The sequence below is a fragment of the Macrotis lagotis genome, chromosome 8 (genome assembly GCF_037893015.1).
Source record: "Macrotis lagotis isolate mMagLag1 chromosome 8, bilby.v1.9.chrom.fasta, whole genome shotgun sequence".
NCBI lineage: Eukaryota > Metazoa > Chordata > Mammalia > Peramelemorphia > Peramelidae > Macrotis > Macrotis lagotis.
The window spans coordinates 117,025,800-117,041,308 of NC_133665.1; the positions used below are offsets into that span (position 1 = coordinate 117,025,800).

Here is a 15,509-nt window from a genome sequence, read left to right on the forward strand (position 1 = left end):
TTTGCTTTAATTTTTAATCCCATGGTTTTTTATTTTATACATTTAAAAACATTAAGAAGGGTTGCATAGGCTTTACTATCAAAGCATGTCATGTCCCTCAAAATGTTAAGGATACCTAGTAAAAATATAATTTTTTCTTTTTTTATAATTGTTTCTTTATTTTATAGCTCATGTATTTTTCCATTTTGTATCTTCATCTTATGATTCGGATATTGAATCAAAATTTATAATTCTTGATATTCTATGTGTCTATTCTTACCATAAGCTTTATAAGATGAAATTTCTAGTAACATTTTTGCTTTGGGTTACATAATGAAACCAACTCTGACAATTCTCTTAAAGTAAAATGTACTCTATCTCTCTATTTTAGTATAATTTCCTTATGTTCTCTTTACTTTTCCAGTGACTATCACTACAGGGATGGTTCAGTTCCTACCATTCTATTTTAACTCACAGGTCACTGATTGAAGATCTCACATTAAATGTACCAAGAAATAAATAATGTTTGTAGACAAAGCTTAAAGATCCTTAGCACCATTTTCCAGCAAGGAGCCAGGCTCAGCAAGGAAATAGGAGGGGATTGCACATGACTAAATAAATGTTCTTTATCCATTAGAATTCAGTATGAAAAATGATTTGTTGTCTACATATACTTATGAAGTGACCCCAAAACTTTCCAGTTTTAAGATATGTAAATTGCCTTGATTATTTAAGGGTAGATTTGTAAGGTATTTTATAACCATACACGTAAAGTTCACTATTTCTCTCTATTTCTGCAATTTGGATAGGATGCCAATAGATAGACTTTTAAAAATTTGTTGTTATTATTGGGTTTTTTTTGATGAATGGCTAGGTCAACACCTTTACCTCTGTCCCCCTTTACCCCTCCTTCCCCTATCCTCTTTATTTCTAGACTGATGATTTCGTTGATGTAAGCCAGTGAATAATCTCCCTCTGAGAATGCAAGTTGGATACTTTTCGGCAATGTCTATTACTATGTTTCCTGAAGTACTGAGAAATGAAGTGAACTTCATAGGTTTGCCTGAATCCAAGGCTAATTATCTGTCAGATATGTTAAGCTGTTTCTCTGTCATAACATAGTTTGTAAAAACATATGAATCTGATTCTCTTTTTTATATAAAATAAACTTTGAGAAATAATCACAAATCAATCATTCACAAGCTTTTATAAAGCCCCTCTATGCACCAGGGACAATGTTCAGAAATGGGAACCTGAATGCACAAATTGGATAGTCCCTGATCAGAGGAGCTTGCATTTTCTAGAAGAGGGCAGCAATCTATACATACATTTATAGACATACAACACACACACAATAAATTCAAGATAATTTTAGACTAATGAAGACACATCTATGAAGATAAGGAAGCTCCTAATGTAGAAGATGGTAATTGGGTTGAACTTTGAAGGAAAGTAAAAAATTGCAAGAGTGGAGGTGAGGAAGGAATGTATTCTAGGTCACAGACTCCTAAAAGTGCAAAGATAGGAAATTCAGGTACCACATGCTGCTTGCACTTTGATCACAACGATTCACAAAAGGTGGTATTAAAACATAAACAGATATTAGGTTAACCATGATGTTTTTAAAATAATTACAAGTGGAGCAAACTTTAAATTCCTAGTTAACATTTTCATGAAATATTGAACTATTTTCAGTCACTTATAATGTAATCCTGAATAGAACCTTCTTGAGATCTAGTGACTTATAACCATTTTTATATTAAAAACACCTACAGGTGACTTACTTCCAGTTTTTGATTATGTTTAATAATATAGCTATAATTTCCCATTAAACTAAGTCCTAATTTGTTTTTTTTAAAGTTCCCTCCCATCTCCTTATTTCTTTTTACAGAGGGACTGGGGGGAGGGAGTGAGGGAGAGAGAGAGAGACCGAGACAGACAGACAGAGAGACTGGCAGAGGAAAAACCAGAGTTAAGTTACAATGAATGTTCCTGATCATGATGAAACTCATTGATCAGCTTTTCCCTATTGACAGGAATCATTTTTTCTGTTTTTTGACCTTTCCATGTTCATAAGGAGACTTCATTTTCTTTCATCTAATATTTAGTTAACTTGTAGTCATTTACTGAATAATTTGTATTCAATTTATAACAGAAATCAAGTTTATGATCAAAACTGGATTTTTGTTATAGATTCCAATTAAAGAAATCTTAGCTGCATCATAATTTAACCTTTCATGCACATATACATAGAAATCACTCTTTTAAAAACCAATGAGGGGAGGCGGCTAGGTGGCATAGGTGGGGGCGGCTAGGTGGCATAGTGGATAATTCACTGGCCCTGGAGTCAGGAGTACTTGGGTTCAAATCTGGTCTCAGACACTTAATAATTATCTAGCTGTGTGGCCTTGGGCAAGCCACTTAACCCAGTTTGCCTTGCAAAAAAACCTAAAAAAAAAAAACCCAATGAGGTAAGTTGATTTCAGGTAAGCTGATTTCATCCTTAAAGAATTCCTATATGCAATGGGATAAAGTTGATAAAGTTCTCTCAAATATTATGGTCAAATAAGATTTTATAACACCATGTAAATCATGAGACAGTGGTTAGTGTGTGCTTGACTCAATATCAGGAAAGCATGGGTCCAAACCCAGCCTCAGATATTTGCCATCTATGTAACATTGGGCAAATTACTAAACCTCTGTCTCACTTTCCTCATCCATCAAATGGAAATAATGATTATCTCTTCTAGAGATGCTGTGAGATTGAAATTAGAAAATATTTTTTAAATACTTCAATCCTGGAGCAGCTAGGTGCCACAGTGGACAGAGAGTCAGCCCTAGAGTTAGGAGGATCTGAGTTCAAATCAAACTTCAGATACATAATAGTAATAATTTCCTAGCTGTGTGACCTTGGGAAAGGCTCTTAATCCCATTGCCTTGCAAAACCAAAAAAAAAAATACTTCAATAATTAAGGCATTATATAACATATGTGGCAGTTATTATCTTATGCATGCTCCTGTAAATATAACACTTATTTATTAAAACTTTATTGAATAGAAGTAAAAATGGGCATTATTTCAACTAATTCTCTCCACTCATCCAATTGGGGAAGACTTTCTAGAGAATATGAGATTTCCTAACTTGTGTGAATAATAATGGTTGGAACATAGAGGTCAAAGTCTAGCATAGATAAGATACTAAACAACTAAAGGTACATATTTCAGGAAGACTGCCTCTTTTTAATGTCCTATATAAGAATATTATTTTGATTGATGAATACCCATCATATAGATATTTATTTTTTTATAATTCAAATCACATGTTTTATGGTTAAGGCTTAGTATTTTCCATGGACATAGGAGAAATACTTTAATATCCTCCCCCCCACTATCTTGGGACACAGAATCCTCATCTTGACGTTTATTAGACAAACTTCAATGATCTGAAAGGTACATATATCCAACCTGTGAAAATATAAGATAGCTGAAGAGTTACATCAAAGGAAGAAAAATAAAAGGATCCCAATACAGAGGCATTTTTTATCTCCTAGTACTATTTAAGTAATTGTACTCAAAATCTCAAGACACTTGAAAATTGAAATCTGAAAAATGAAGTTGTCTATTATATGGTAATTATAAAATAAAATGGCTACTCAAAATGGAGCCATTTTAAATATTTGACTCTAATGTTGGTTGCTGCTGCTTCTGAGAATCCCTAGTTTCTCTTCAAGGCTCATTTCCAACAGAACTTTTTATATAAGGTCATTTTGGATTCCTCTACACTCCAGCTGCTCCTCTCTCTCTTTATTATCTGATATTTGTTTCATACATAAATTGAATATATTTCTACGAATGTAGGGACCCTAAAACCTTACTCTGAGACTTATATTCTTTGATATAGTGATACTGGCTTCCTGACTTGCACAAAGAAGACTTCCACTTCATTTCTTCTTTTCCAACATTTTTACTGGCTATCCTCCATGTTTAACAGAAGATTATTGATTGAAAAAAATCAGAGATATGAATATTTGCAAACAGTAAGCATTTTGAGTCCGGAAATCATGTAGGATGTCATCTAACATTTTCTCTGTATAATTCTTTGAAAATTTTATGAATGTAAATGATAGAGTAGGCAACTGAAGATATTTATGGGAAACAATCATTGCTCTAGAGTTTTCTATACTTATATACAAATTTATGACAACATTTATCTACATTTGTATCTACATATACATCTATATCTGCCTTTGTCACACAGAAACAGTGTGTTTCAGGAATTAAGGACTGGTCTGGACTGGAGAAAACCTTAGTTCAAATCCCACATCAGACCAGCACTAGCTGTGTGATGTTTATCATGATCTCACCCTTTCAATGCCCCAGACAAATGCCCAAGGCTATGAAATAAAAAGCTGATGCTTCTGTATTGGCAAAGGGAATTTCCTCATTGGGAGTTTTCTGTGGTAATGAAATTATGGGACTGCCCCAATTGCTCATCAATTAATTCAATAAATTTGGAAGTAAGTTACTGGAGAAGTTTGAGTATAATTTCTCATGTATAAAAATAATTGTGATCATTTCCTTTTAAGATATGAAATCCTTCTTGGGGAATTGATACCTCCTTGTGTGTTTTGCCAGCACAGGAAATATATAATAAAATGTAAAGAGCTAAGAATCTAAAGTAAGAAGATTTGAAATCAGATATGTTTCTTATAACCTCTGTGTCCTCAAGAAATTTATTCATCTTTTTTGCGACTCAGTTTCCCCATCTGTAAATCAGTACATTAAGATGATCAATAAGTTTCTTCCACCTCTAAATTTTTCACTTATCTCATAGTACCATAGTACTTAACACATTATAGAGATGTTAAGTCATGGCAACTTATTAACTTGCTTTAAGCCTTGGAGATACAAAATAAAGGATAATTCATTCTCTTAAGGAGCTCACAATCTAATGGAGGAGACAACTTGCAAGCAACAATATAAAAAATGTTTTAAGCATTTGGATAGTTTGGAGAATATCTCAGAGGATATATATTAACATTGGGGAAGATTAGGAAAATACTTTTGTAGAATTAAGATTTTAGATGTTTTGATAGAAGTCAGGGGAACTGTGAGGCTGTGGTGAGAAGCGGGGGAATTGCAGACATGAAGGATAGCCAGTGATAATGTGTGGAATCAGGACATGGAGTACCTTGGGGGAAAAAAGCTTCAAGGAAGCCAGAGACTGGATTATAGAATAGCCAGATGAGAGTATGGTATAAGAAGACTGGAAAGGTTAGTGAGTCTATAAATATGTTTTAAATGTCTATTATCTATCAACCATATGATCTATGTTAAATGATAGGCATACAAAGAAAGACAAAATAAGTCTCTTCCCTCAAGAAACTTATAATCAAATAGAATAAAACATTAAAAAAGAAACTATATAGGGTATTGTGGGGATAATGAATTCTAGAAAGTACAACTTGTAAGAAATGATGGCATGAAATGAAGTAAAGAAGGGGCTAGGTTTTGAAAACCTTAAAAAAATTAACAGAAGATTTTATATTTGATCCTAGAAATTACAGGGAGCCACTAGGGTTGATTGAATAGGGAAATGAAATGGTGAGATCTACACTTGAAGATCATTTTGATAAGTGATTGGAGGGTGGAATTGAATGCAGAAAGTGGAGACCAATCAGCTATTACTATAGGTGAGATAAAGAAGCTCTGCTCTAAGGTGGTAGTAGTAATATTGAGGAGGTTAGGGAGCAAACACAAGAAATGTTGCAAAGGTAGAATCAATATGACTTAGCTCGACTGGAGATGACCCTGGATACAAGGCATTCACAGTTAAAACAATTTGCCCAAGGTCACACAAGCTAGTAAGTAATAAGGAGAAAAGAATGATCAACAGAGTTAAAGACAGAGGGGAAATAAAAAAAAAGAATGTTGATTGAGAAAAGATCCCTAGATTTCATTATTGATCACTTTGGAGAAAACAGTTCCATCTGAATGATGAAACTATAAGTCAGAGTACAGATGTCTTTAATGCAATTTCAAATGTTAGAAATGGAAGTAAAATCCAATTTCTTTGGAAATTGGATTTTACTTCCAATTCTAATATTTGAAAATTTAAAAGTAGCATTGAAATATTTTTATCTGAAGTTATTTTGTGTGATCTCTGTTTCTATCCTCTCACTTAGCAATTCCTCATCTGGGCGTTTGCTTATTTCTACTGTTTCTTATTTATCTTTGAGGAAGCATTCACAAATATAGGATTTTATGAAGGACTTCTAAGTTCTCTGTGAAGAACTCAAATTGAATAGTCAAGCAGAAACCTAAAGAAATATTAGTTCTTTAGATTTGTCGGCCTGAATACTGTGGCTTCAAAGGAATAATAATTAGCCCTCTCAAAATACTCAATGTGTTAATAAACTAAACTTCAGGATAGAAAATAGAAATCTTCCCCAATTTCTGTAAATTTTAAAACGTCCTAAGGATCAGAACATTAAAAAAAAACTATATAATTGACGACAAATCTTTGCCTGAATGTCTCACTAATGCAATATGTTCCAAACTAAGTTATTTTTTTCTCTTAAACCTACTTAGCCATTCTTCCTTATTGTTTTTGTTTGAGGCACAACTTTCAACATTCTCATGTTTATCATCATCCCTAATGCCCCTGACTAGAAGTCATCAACCCCCCCCCCCCGACTTCTGTTTTTAACCTATCTTTTTGGTGCAGTTTTCTGTTGGTACTGGTGTAGAGATTCCATTTGTGTCTGCATTCTACTAGTTGCCTTTGTTTTGTTTATAGAGTTTTCATTTAGACTTTTTTTTTATGCCATAGATGACTAACAAAAGGTGAGATTAGATGATATACATACAGATGCTTCTGCTTTTTTTTTCATGCTTCTTTACTGGTTTTTTTTTTAAATCATGCAATGTCTATTATAATTATTTGGTGTGGTGTCATGCTTTTACTAGTCTTTCATCCTCTTAAGGGCAAGGAGTTATTTAAATTTTATAATCTTTTCCACAAAGTACTTTGCATATAATAGGTACTTAATATATGTCTATAATTGTGGTGCTTTAGAGGATGGAAAAAAATAGGCCAGAGAGAGTTAAAATTAAAGTCTTCTGACCAACCATTACAAAATCTGATTTCATTCTTTGGACTTATTTTAGCATTCTAATTAGCATTGCTTATATTTGTGGTGATATAAAAATGTTAACTACGCACAAATGGGGATGTTGAATGTATTTTTTCTAATGGCAGTTGTAAAAATGAAATTATGAACAATCCTGGAAAACAGTACATTATTGTTATTTATTTATTCTCTGTAGGACTATGGCAAGAAGACACATATTTTAATTCACCAAAACAAAATAAATATTATATATATGGAGAGAGAGAGAGAGAGAGAGAGAGAGAGAGAGAGAGAGAGAGAGTAAGAGAAATTGGGTACATATTTCTGACTAACCTTGGAGTTAAGAAGATCCATGTTCGAGTGCTGACTCAACTTATAAGTTGTAGATTCATAAGCAAGGCACTTAAATTTTAAATGAATACTGTTCTGTACTGTTTGAAGGAGTCCTTTCACTGGATAAGGAAAGACAGATGAAATCATAGATTTGCACACAGACTATAATAAATATAATATAAAATGATACAACATTATTTAACATATTATAACATAACATAATCGTATGAAATGAAAAACAATATAATTTGGGGTAGATCCTGGGCAAAACAGAAATAATGTTACCCTTAATACTGCTTTTCAATGAGTTTCAATTTTTCAGTTTTAACCACATACCAGTAAAAACTAATTTTCTTCATTTGTGGCTCAGCTGATCATGTAAATTTTTCTGACATTTCATTTCTTACTAGGACATAATCTGTAGTATAGTGGAAAGAACATTAGTTTTTTAGAGCAATGATGTCACAAGTATGAATGCCATTTGTGTGGTCCTGAGTAAATGTCTTTAATGATACACAAATATTTAATTTTAGAGGACAGTTTGAGTAGTAAATTATGTATTTTATACATATATGCCTTGACTGTTTTCTCATATCATCTTTTCTTAAACTTACTAAACACTGATTACATGACTGTCATACACAACGCACTCTGCTAAGTAATGGAAATACAAAGACTAAAACTCCAAACAAACTACCAAACAGTCCCTGCCTTCAAGATATTCATATTCTAACACTGATTACTCTATTAAGAATATATTGTTGGTTTCAATCACTAACTAGTAATATAACCTTGAAATCAGTCAATCGGTCTCCTGGGTGAACAGGACTGGGACAGCAGGTCAGTCGGTTTATCATTCAAAGCAGTCAAGACTGAGGCAATGATATACATTCTTTCATTCCTGTCTCCCTTTGGGACTACAAAAAATTCCTGGAACCATATGTATATGGTTAATCATCTATGGCCTAAAAAAAAGTTTAAATGAAAACTCTATAAACAAAAAAAAGGCAACTAGAAAAATGCAGATATAAATGGAATTTCTACACCAGTACCAACAAAAACGTGCACCAAGAAGATGGATTAAAGCCGTTTGTCCAAAGGATGTCCTTGCTTTAAAAAGGGAACTGATGATATGCAGCAACTACTCTGACACTGTCTTTCATACTTTTCTCTGAGACCAGATAAGGGGTAGATATTTTCAAGATCTCCTTAATATACATAGGATTTCTATCTAAATGTTCTTTTTCCTTAATGAAATAGTTCTTATCTCTTATTATGAAGAACTTAAAGTTTCTATTTTTAGATACAGTACAAATAAATAGAAATTTACTTTAATAAAAAAAGAAATCAGTTAATCAATAAACATTTATTAAGCACCTATTATGTGCTACATATTTTAAATGAAGGGGTTGAGCTAGATAATGTCAAAGGTTTTTTCTATCTCAATCTATGTTCCTGTGATCCAAAATTTATGAAGTAGTGGCTAACATTTTTAACACTTTACTGTTTACAAAGTAATTTATATACATATATATTTATTACAAAATAATACTTTGTATAATTTTATTGTATAATTTTATTATAATAAATATATATTACAAAGTAATACTTTATAATAAAATTACAAAGCAATATTTATATGTATATACAGATAATGTGGCATATATATACCACACTTGTGCTTCCATTGGTGTAGGGAGCTCCGAATTAGGAGCGTCCTCTTCCAAGGCAGATGAATACCTTCACTGAACCTTCAGAACTGAGAGAATCATCAGGGCCTTGAAAGGTGAGGTCACTTGATCACAGATAGATAGCCCATGTATATCAGAGGAATAACATGTATCTATATTTTCCTGAATCTGAGACCAATTTTCTCTCCACTATGGCACACTGCCTTTCTCAAAATAGATTCAGGCAAATTGTAATAAAATTAGATACTTCAATACATTTTTTTGAGTGAAAAATAGCAATCATTTAACAAATATAGTGCCACTGAATATTTAAAAAAGTGACCAGGGCTAATGATAGTATGTAAACATCATGAAGGTAGGAAATATTTCTAATTTTCTTTTCTTTTCCTCTTTCTTCTCTTTTTTTCCCCTTCACCACATCTTCTTCTTCTTCCTCCTCCTCCTCTTCCTTATTATTATTATTCTGGTCTTTGTATCTCTATTATTTAACATAGTGACTTGAGATTAAATACATTTTAAAAATATTTGCTGCCTTGAATTTAAAACAAAACAATGGAAATTATTTAGTACAATTCTACTCCTTCAATACAAATTGGCCCAGAAAGAATGAGAAACTTGCCCAGTATTTAACTCAGGTTAATAGCTAAATGGAGAGTGGAACTCAGATTTCCTATTTACATGCTTCTTCAACGTCTTACCTTCTCTCTTAGGTAGCTCTTTTTGTGTCTCTCTACAGTCTTTAAATTGGTTTAATTTCAGAGTATAACTTAGAAAGGAGATGTGAGATCCTGTGGGACCAGAAATAATTAAAATTTTAGCATGCCAACTTCATTCTTCTCATTACTTTATGGATATGAATAATGAGGAAGAATTGTTTTTTCTTTTTGAAGATATTGACTAGAGTTACATACACCAGAAAAATGGGCTTGATATCTTTGGAAAATAAATATAATATATATCTTTAATATGATATTTGGCAGAATTACAATGATTTTTAGATCTGGTTGGACTTTTTATTCATGTATTTTATTTTTATACCTTGAATTGTATCTCCTATGAGAATAGGTATTGACTCAAAGAACTAAGAAACATTTATTTGAATGAACTGTGGGGGTAGAAATTCTGTTTTTTTCTATTTATGTTATACTACTTAAAGGCCTAGTCAGGTGTTCACTTTAGGATGTATTTTACTTTTTATTAGGAGTTAAGCTTTCAGTGGAACCTGCTGTTCCAAAAGAGGGCAAGTTCTTATAAATTCTAACAGAATAGGAAATCCTTCAGTATAGGCCAGACAGTAGACTATAGAGCTATTGTTTGAGGTCCAGCCTAGACAAATATGTAGAGACTCATAATCACCACATTGGATGCAGGGTTTTTTTTCCCCTTCAGAAAATTATCTTCTAGAGGTTACCTTTTTAGTAACAGAAGAATTGCAATTTGTTATGGGACAACTATATTCACATTTTTCAAATCATATATATTTGAGTTATTATTTCAATTTCCTTCTTTTTAAGTAATAATTGAGGAGTTGTCCTCCTTTTATCCTAATGGAGTTTATGTACTTCTAATTGGAATATGTGAGATTTTAGAGGATTGAAACAGAATGCCATTCTATAATGTTAGCAATCGGACTAGAGAATAGCCCAGGATGCTTAACTGAAGCCATAGGAGGTGATCATCTGCACCAATACCTCTCCTTTCCTTGCTGTTTCCATTTATACTGTGTTCATTGTTCTGGGTTTGGTTTCTTCTCAATAGGTAATTTAAGCTTCCCAGTACTTCATTCTACTCCACTTTGGATTCCTGAGGACCAATTTCACTTTTGGCTGTGGTCTCTAGGCTAATGTTCCCCCTTCCCAAAGAAAGAAGGAAGTATTAGATATAGAATATGGAGTCCTATGGGCGGCTAGGTGGTGCAGTGGATAGAGCACTGGCCCTGGAGTCAGAAGTACCTGAGTTCAAATCCAACCTCAGACAATTAGTAAGTAATTACCTAGCTATGTGGCCTTGGGCAAGTCACTTAACCCCATTTGCCTTGCAAAAACCTAAAAAAAAAGAATATGGAGTCCTACTCAGCATCATAATTTTTTAATAAGAGGCAAAATTAACCCTGGTCATATGATAGGGAGGAGGGACATCTCACCCCTGCTTCATCTAGTACCTCTGACTCATGATTATACCAAAGCAGAATAGATCCTTTATTTCCTTCATCCTCAACTGAAGTCACATTTTCCTTTTATGATAACTGCCTTTCAAAAGATCTGCAGCTTAGAAACTGCTTTTTTTTTCCTTCGCTGGTATAACATCCTGTGTTATCAACTTTTCTGTATCAGAAATTATTGGGAGTGGGGTAGAGTTTCTAGGTGGCCCAGGAGATAGACTGTTATGAAAATATGAGTTCAAAGTATGAATTAGAAATCAATTGTGTGTCCATGGGCAAGTCACTTAGCTACTCCCATCATCAGATGTTTCTTCTATAATGTGTGAATAATAATAATGTGATATGATATATAGAGTGCTTTGTGAAGCTTAAAGTTCTATATAAATGTCAGTTATCTTCATCCTACTCAGCATCATTCAGGAGCTCATTTCTATTCAATCACTGGGGAAAAGACAACGAATATCTACATATCCTCTGAAGGGTATTGGGGAAGTCCATGTAATAGACTGGAACACACTTAAAGAGGAAGGGGTGCTGTTTTCTTCTTGGAAATGGCTTATTAAATGGAAATTTGTTTGTTGAGAATTTGATTGCCCTGCTGAGTTTTGTTTTCTACCCTTTGTGTTTTCATGATTTTGGGGTGAGTCTATTTTTTCATTTGCATCAGATTCCTTTTTGATTCTTTTTTGCAATGTGTTCCATGTATGTTCATTTAGTATCTTTTCTGTATGAAAATGAATGAATATGACAGTGAAATACACATGTAATTTGTATGAGTTCCCTTCCATTCTTCCCTTCCTTTCTCCCCCATTAAATCTCCAGTAGCCTGTCAAAGTGTTTAAATTTCTTCCCTGAGGGCTATATTCTATTTTTTGTGCTAAATAATTTTGTCTATAAACTTAATTTTCAAATATCCTTGGAAAGGTAACACCTTAAACAATTTATCATCCATTTAATACCTCAAGGAAAATTAATTTATCAGCTCCTGGTGAACTTGAAAAGGATGCTATTGTTGTCAAGGCAAACAGCCTATATCAAAATGTTGCCAATGTCCAATACTTTTGTGTTCCTTTGGATTTCAGAGCATAATTTCTGTCCTGAGAAACTGAAAGAAATTTGAACGCCATTTGATTAGGGCTATTTATCTCTTATTTCAATATTCTGGAGGACTTATAATTTCCTTATGACTTATGGGCAATCTTAGTTGTGCATTGTTAACCCTTGCCCATTAATAAATAAGAGGAAGGCAAAACCAACAGAAATCATATGATTATCTCAATAGATGCTGAAAAAAAGCCTTTGATAAAATACATCATTCCTATTAAAAATACAGTAAAATTTAGGAATAAATGGAATTTTCCTTAAAATAATAAATAGTATCTATCTAAAATTATCAACAAATATATTTAATGGGAATAAACTTGGAGCATTTCTAATAAAATCAGGGATGAAACAAGGATGCCCATTATCACCATTGCTATTCAATATAGTATTAGAAATGTTAGCAGTAGCAATTAGAGAAGAAAAAGAAATTGAAGGAGTCAGAACTGGCAATGAGGGAGCAATACTTTCACTCTTTGCAGGTGATATGATGGTATACCTAGAGAACCCGAGAAAATCATCTAAAAAACTCCCTGAAACAATTAACAAATTCAGCCAAGTAGCAGGATATAAAACAAATGCACACAAATCAACAGCATTTCTATAAATGAACAACAAAGCCCAAGAGCAAGAGATAGAAAGAGAAATTCCCTTTAAAATAACTGTAGACAACCCAAGACAAAACAGAAAATTTATGAGAAAAATTTTAAAGCACTCCTCACCCAAATAAAGTTAGATGTAAATAATTGGAAAAATGTCAATTGCTCATAGTTAGGATGAGCCGATATGATAAAAATGACAATTCTACCCAAATTGAATTTTTCAGTGTCATACCAATCAAACTACCAAGCAACCACTTTATTGAGCTAGAAAAAAATAGTAACAAAATTCATCTGGAGTAACAAAAGGGCAAGAACAGCAAGGGAACTGATAAAAAAAAATGTAAAGGAAGGTGACTTAGCTTTACCAGATCTAAAACTATACTATAGTTTTATATTTTTATACTATAAAGTAGCAGTCATCAAAACTGCTTGGTACTGGTTAAGAAATAGAGTATTGGATTACAATAGGTTCAAAAGAAACTGCAGTAAATGACTACAGCAATCTACTCCCCAAAGACAACAGCTTCTGGGATAAGAACTCAGTATTTGACAAAAATTGTTGGAAAACTGGAAAATAGTATGGCAAGAACTAGACATAGACCCACATCTCACACCCTATACCAAAATAAGGACAAAATGGGTACAGGATTTAGACATAAAGAGTGATACCATGGATAAATTAATAGACCAAAAATATTCTGTCTATCTGATCTGTGGAAAAAGAGATAAATTTATGACCAAATAATAATCAGAGCACATTATCTATCAACTGCCAAATGAATGATTTTGACTTTATTAAATTAAAAAAAACTTTTGAACTAATAAAACCAATGCTACCAAAATTAGAAGGAAAGCAGAAAACTGTGAAATAATCTTCACAACCAGGAGTTCTGACAAAGGTCTCATTTCTAAAATATATAGAGAGAAGTACATCAAATTTATAAGATCACAAGTCATTCCCCAATTGACAAATGGTCAAAGGATATGAACAGATAATTTTCAAATGAAGAAATTAAAGCTATATATACTCATATAAAAATGCTCCAAATCACTATTGATCAGAGAAATACATATTAAAAGAACAATGAGGTATCATCTCACACCAATTAGATTAGCCAAGATGAGAAGAAGGGAAGATGATCACTGTTGGAGAGGTTGCGGGAGAATTGGGACATTGATGCATTGCTGGTGGAGTTGTGAACAGATTCAACTTTTCTGGAGAGCAATATGGAACTATGCCCAAAGAGCAATAAAACTATTCATACCCTTTGAGAAATTCCATTTCTAGGTCTCTATCCAGAAAAAATTATTAAAAAACAGGAAAAATACTACATATGCTCTTTTTTGTAGTGTCAAAGAATTGGAAATTGAGGGGATATCTGCTCATCATTTGGGGAATGGCTAAACAAGTTATAGTACATGAATACTATGGAATACTATTGTTCTATAAGAAACCATAAAGGTTTGGACTCTAGAGAAGCGTGGAATAACTTAAGGGATCTGATGCTGAGAGAGGGTAATAGAACTAAGAGAACAATGTACACATCAACAGCAACATTATGAGATGAACAACCTTGTTGGAAGCAGCTCCTCTCAGGAATCCAGAGAGCTAGGACAAATGTATTTGACTGGTTATGGATTATATTATTACCCCTGAGGGAGAAAAACAAAACAAAAGACACAGGAAAAAAAAACCCTTTTGAATCTGATGAACACTATAAAATTTATCTTTTATGTATCTCTTTCCTTTAATCCTAATTCCTCATGCCCCAAATTACTAATTTGTAAGCATGTTTAACAAAATAAGTATGTAAATTGCTAACCTGACTGTGTCCTGCTGCGGGGAAGGGGGTGGGAATGGAGGGTGGAGGGAAATTTTGTAACTTGGAAATATGCAGTATGCATATGGATGAAAATAAATAAATTAATTAAAAAAGAAATAATAGGAAGGCTTTATTTACAATAGTAGTGTATTATATGGAGGATTCATGGGAAAAAATAGAAATAAAAATCACATATTGGAATGGGAAGGGGTAGAAGTCTGAGAATCTGACTTGACTCATCTGTTACAAACAATCTCATACAAGATACAATAATATACAGTACACATAATAGTGAAAATACTCATGTTTTGACATTTCTTCTATAGGAATAACACTATATAGCCACCCATATGGAGGAGCCTTACTGAACGAAGATAAAATGTAAGTTGAAATGCCACCATAGAATGAATTCATAAATAGATGTAATTTAGGATTAGTTTGTTGACTTCTTTTAAGTCTTTTCTTTGAGAATAACCAGCAAGTTTCACTGTCTTTTTTTTCTTATTCCTAAATACTTTGTTTTTGAAATTAAGATATATACAGGCAAAAATAAATAAATGGAAATTATATGCCTTATTATTTTGGACAAGATAAACTGATATCTTTTTCTCTATATGATAAAAGCAAACAAATGAAAAGCAAAACCAAAATTTAGGTCCTTATGTTTTAGTATTGACTTTTAAACT

General features: G+C 32.8%; 1 protein-coding gene across 1 annotated transcript in view; it reads left to right on the plus strand.

Annotated features, from left to right (window-relative positions):
* ABCA13 (ATP binding cassette subfamily A member 13) overlaps nt 1–15,509 on the plus strand; it is a 493,610-nt gene that overhangs the window by 297,012 nt on the left and 181,089 nt on the right. The window contains exon 42 of the mRNA XM_074199032.1: nt 15,150–15,204. Within this exon, the coding sequence (XP_074055133.1) occupies nt 15,150–15,204 (55 nt within the window). The remainder of the gene's footprint in view (nt 1–15,149; nt 15,205–15,509) is intronic.